This window comes from Gekko japonicus, unplaced genomic scaffold, assembly GCF_001447785.1.
Source record: "Gekko japonicus isolate JY-2015 unplaced genomic scaffold, Gekko_japonicus_V1.1 scaffold1011, whole genome shotgun sequence".
NCBI lineage: Eukaryota > Metazoa > Chordata > Lepidosauria > Squamata > Gekkonidae > Gekko > Gekko japonicus.
Genome location: NW_015176478.1, coordinates 220,418 through 224,858, shown reverse-complemented (window position 1 = coordinate 224,858; position 4,441 = coordinate 220,418). Strand labels below are relative to the sequence as shown.

Here is a 4,441-nt window from a genome sequence, read left to right as displayed (position 1 = left end):
TTCTCTGATCTGAATTGGCTTCCCACAGTTCAGCCCCATTATATCCTGTGGGCCATTGAAGTCAATGGTAAAAACAGAGGGTATAATCTGGGGGCTGGAGGAGAGGGGGTTTGAGGGAGAGGCTCCAAAATTGCAAGGTAGCTGCTGGAGCCTATCCTCAAGACACCCACCATGTTTCAGGAACATTGAACCAGGGGGTCCAATTCTACAGGCCTCCAAACAGGTTGCCCCATCCCCTCCATTGTTCTCTATGGTTTTCCCACCATAGAGAACAATGGAGGGAATAGGGCGTCAGCGCCTACAGCAGAAGAGCCACACTCAAGGGGCCAAAGAGCCGCATGTGGCTCTAGAGCCGCAGTTTGCCTACCACCGCATTAACAGAAGCATTGTGATCACGGGAGGTGGTCGTTCCGCTCAATGCTGCTATGGTCAGGCCTCACCTGGAGTCCTGTGTCCAGTTTTGGGCACCACATTTTAGGAAGGATGTTGACTAGGGATGAACCGAATACACCCATTCGTCCCTCTTTTGGGCAGCCCCAGGCCAAATCAGATTCTCTAATCTGATTCAGCCCGCCGCCAAAAGCTGCCGCTGAAATTTGGCGGCATTTCAAGGGCTCACCGGAAAAGCAGCCCCGGCCCCAGCAACAGCAAGGGGAGGCATTTAAATGCCTCCCCGTACCCTCCTGGGCCTTTCCTGACTCGCCTGCTTTGGCGGGTGGTCAGAGCAGATGGGGGGGTTGGAAGCCTTCCGCAGTTCGCCCGCTTTGGCGGGCAAGCAGGGAAATGCACGGGGAGGCATTTTAAACTGGAGGGAAGGGGAGGCATTTTAAACTGCCTTCCTTTCCTTGGCTTGCCCGTGTGCCTTGCGGCTGTGAGGTGCCCGGGCAAGCCCTCCCTTGGAGGAGAGGAAAGGCAGTTTAAAGGGCCTTCCCTTCCTTGGCTTGCCTGGGCACCCGTGGCTGCGAGGCGCCCAGGCAAGACATCCCTTGGAAGGGAGAGGAGGCGGTTTAAACTGCCTTCCCTTGGCTTGCCCCCCCCACCAAAAAGTGATTTGGGCCCCCCGAATGACCCCCTAATCCACTTGGATTGCTGAAAGTGGCATTCAGGGATCATTCGGGGGGCCAAATTAGATTCGGCCCAATTTGGCAAAAACGAATCCGGCCGAATTTTTTTTTCTTGCACACCCCTAATGTTGACAAGCTGGAGCGTGTCCAGAAGAGGGCAACCAGGATGGTGAGAGGGTTTGAATCCAAGTCTTATGAGGAAAGGCTGAAAGAGTTGGGTATGTTTAGCCTGGGAAAGAGAAGGCTTAGAGGGGACATAATTGTGGTCTTCAAGTATTTGAAGGGCTGTCATGTAGAAGATGGAGCAGATCTATTCTCTCTTGCTCTGAATTGCAAGACTAGATCTAATGGGTGGGAATCACAAGGGAGTCGTTACCAGCTAAATATCAGGAGAAATTTCCTAACTGTAAGAGTGGTTGAGCAGTGGAACAGATTGCCTCGGGAGGGGGTGGATGCTCCTTCGCTGGACGTTTTCAAGCGGAGGCTGGATGACCACCTTTCGGGTATGTTGTAGGGCTGTCTTTCGGCTATGCTCCTGCAGAGTGCAGGGGGTTGGACTAGATGACCTGCAAGGTCCCTTCCAACTCTAACATTCTATGATTCTAATATATTTCATGAAGCAAGCAAGCTATTTCTTAATAGAGACTTGTCAATGCTGTAAAGCAAATTTTAAAATTCAGCTAATTTGTCTTGAAATAAACTTGCTGAATGTCAACCACTGGCCATCTGCAGATGTCACAACTACTTCTGCCTGCAACAGGCATGAACACAACTTGTTCTCAGGCATTCACGCTCCACCCCCCCCCTTCCCCTGGATTCAAAGGTCTGGTAGGACGTGGGTCAAGTCACGATTTGCTGTGACTCTTCCAGCTGGCTTCCAGCCATACACCCCACAGAGTTTGATTCCAGGCTTCCCACATCAAGTAGCTAATAAGAGATGTGAAGATATTGGATATGTGGCAAAGAGACATTTCAAAGTTTGTCTGGGGCGGAAAAAAGCCAAGAATTAAAATGAAGATTCTTTGTGATGCGAAAGAGAGAGGAGGTTTACAGCTACCTAATTTTAGACTATATCATGAAGCGTCTTGTTTAACATGGTTGCGGCAATGGATTACGTTAGAGAACAAGAAACTGTTGGCACTAGAGGGCCATGATTGCAGATTTGGCTGGCATGCTTATTTATGGTATGAAAAAGTGAAAGGAGACGGTTTTTTAAAACAACATGTTATTAGAAGAGTGCTTTTTAATGTATGGTCGAAATATAAGCGGTTCTTCTCGGATGAGAGGCCGCTTTGGATTGTTCCGGCAGAGGTAATAAAACCACATTCGAGATATAAAGGTGAAGATTGAATACAACATAAAGACATGTTAAAAAATGAGGGAAATTTGTTTGTTTTGAAAATGGAAGAAGAAACGGCGTTTAAATATGGGTGGTTTGAATATAGACAGATAAATGACTTATTTAAAAGAGATAAAAAAACTTTTGGCTTTAGAGAAAAAAATAATGAGATTGAGGTAGCTTGGTTTGAAGGGGAGAAAAAATGTATTTCAAAGCTGTATAAAGTGTTGTTAAAGTGGTATACTGAAGAAGAAACAGTTAAGGAACAAATGATAAAGTGGGCGATAAACATGAATACAGAAGTAACTACAGAGACTTGGGAGTATTTATGGACGAATACACTAAAAATATCAACATGTAATAGTTTTAAAGAAAATTGTTACAAAATGATGTATAGGTGGTATATGAGGCTGAAAAAGATTGCCAATATGAACACTAATATGTCAAACAAATGTTGGAAGTGTAAAAAAGGGTAGGGTTCGTTTTATCACATGTGGTGGGCATGTGAAAAAGCAAAAAATGTTTGGAGCCAAATTCATTTAGAGATGGAAAAGATTGTTAAATATACTTTTGAAAAGGAGCCAGAACTGTTACTTTTGGGATAGGAAATGGAAGAAGTCAACGCAGCCAAAAGGACCTTGATGTGGTATATGGTGACAACAGCCAGACTGACTTATGCTCAACATTGGAAACAAGAAGAAGTACCGAAAATTGAAGATTGGATTAAGAAACTGTTGTTTGCAGTTGAAATGGACAAGGAAACTGAATAACACGGAAGCAGAAGAGTTCTTTTAATGACTGGAAAGATTTAAAAGAATATTCAGAGAAGCATTGGGAAGTAAAAGGCAATTTATTCTGCTTTGATAATTATTGAATGCAGAACTTTTTAGAGTTTTCCTGAGAGTTATGATAAGTAAAGAAATAATTGTGATAATGAAATAAGAGTTACCTATTGAACTATAAGAAAAAATGTAATGGAAACAAAAAGAAATTAGAAGGGAGTAAACAGGAGGTTGGAGAAATTAGAAGTAAATGTGCAGGAGGTCGGAGCACTGTGGGAAGCCGCATATAAGGGAGGGGAAAAGGGGGGGGGATGGATGTAACAGGGATAAATGTAGAAAATTTAATGCTGATTATGAATGTTTATATCCTAAATAAAAAATTGTTGTTATAAAAAAAAAGGAAGCTGACGTTGCTCCAAGTGTGAGTGGAAAGGGGCGGGGGGGGCACACAAGCATGGCAAGGAAGTCTTTTGCCCGCCACAGACCAACCAAGACCCGTCATCCCCTCTCGCCACGGCCCAGGCGCCAAAGGAAGGGAGGGGGCTTCTTCCTTTTATTCCAAAGCACAAAAGGTAAATATCAGCACTCGACAAGGAAACAGAAAAGTTGTACCTGAGGTTCATTATGGCCATTCGTCTCTGCTATCTCCTTGGTATTTTTTTTTAACTGTGAAGACGAAAAGGAAAAGAAAATCATTAGCAGACTATTCCACATAGTTATCGTTGATTTATTTAAAGTACCATTTTTATAAGGCCTTCAATGAGCAAAACAGATGGAGCATATAATTCTAATGAGGTTTTTTTGTGTGGAAATCAGTATGAAACCAACCTATTTAAGGCCTGATAGGGTGGCTGAAGAAAAAAAAATTAAAAGGGGAGCAAATGCTAAAACAGGATCATTATTTTTTTAAATAATAAGATTAGAAGGCAGTCTCAAGGCCAGAGAAGTGTGTAAAATTGGCTTTCAGGAATAATAAATGATTTCATTTCCCATTCTTCTTGCTATTAATTTAAAACTTTGCAGTGCTTGCAAATTGCTACCCGCTAAATAGCAGTGAGCAAATGGTTGCTTTTGAGCTGCTTAAAAAGCTGAAGTGGTTGGATAGGTTTCATTCTCAGGGAAGAAAGAAGAAGGAGAAGCAGCAGCAGCGGCTCGGTTAGATCCCAAAGGGTTGAAACAAAAATGTCTCCTCAGATAAAGGGGTGGAAACAGATGGACAGACTCAGCCTGAACAACAAGCCACCACCAGCATTCCT

At 43.6% G+C, this 4,441-nt stretch overlaps 1 protein-coding gene across 1 annotated transcript in view; it reads right to left on the bottom strand.

Annotated features, from left to right (window-relative positions):
• The window catches only part of ENOX1 (ecto-NOX disulfide-thiol exchanger 1), a 239,110-nt gene that overhangs the window by 40,802 nt on the left and 193,867 nt on the right, over positions 1–4,441 (bottom strand). The window contains 1 exon segment of the mRNA XM_015427201.1: positions 3,798–3,851. Within this exon segment, the coding sequence (XP_015282687.1) occupies positions 3,798–3,851 (54 nt within the window).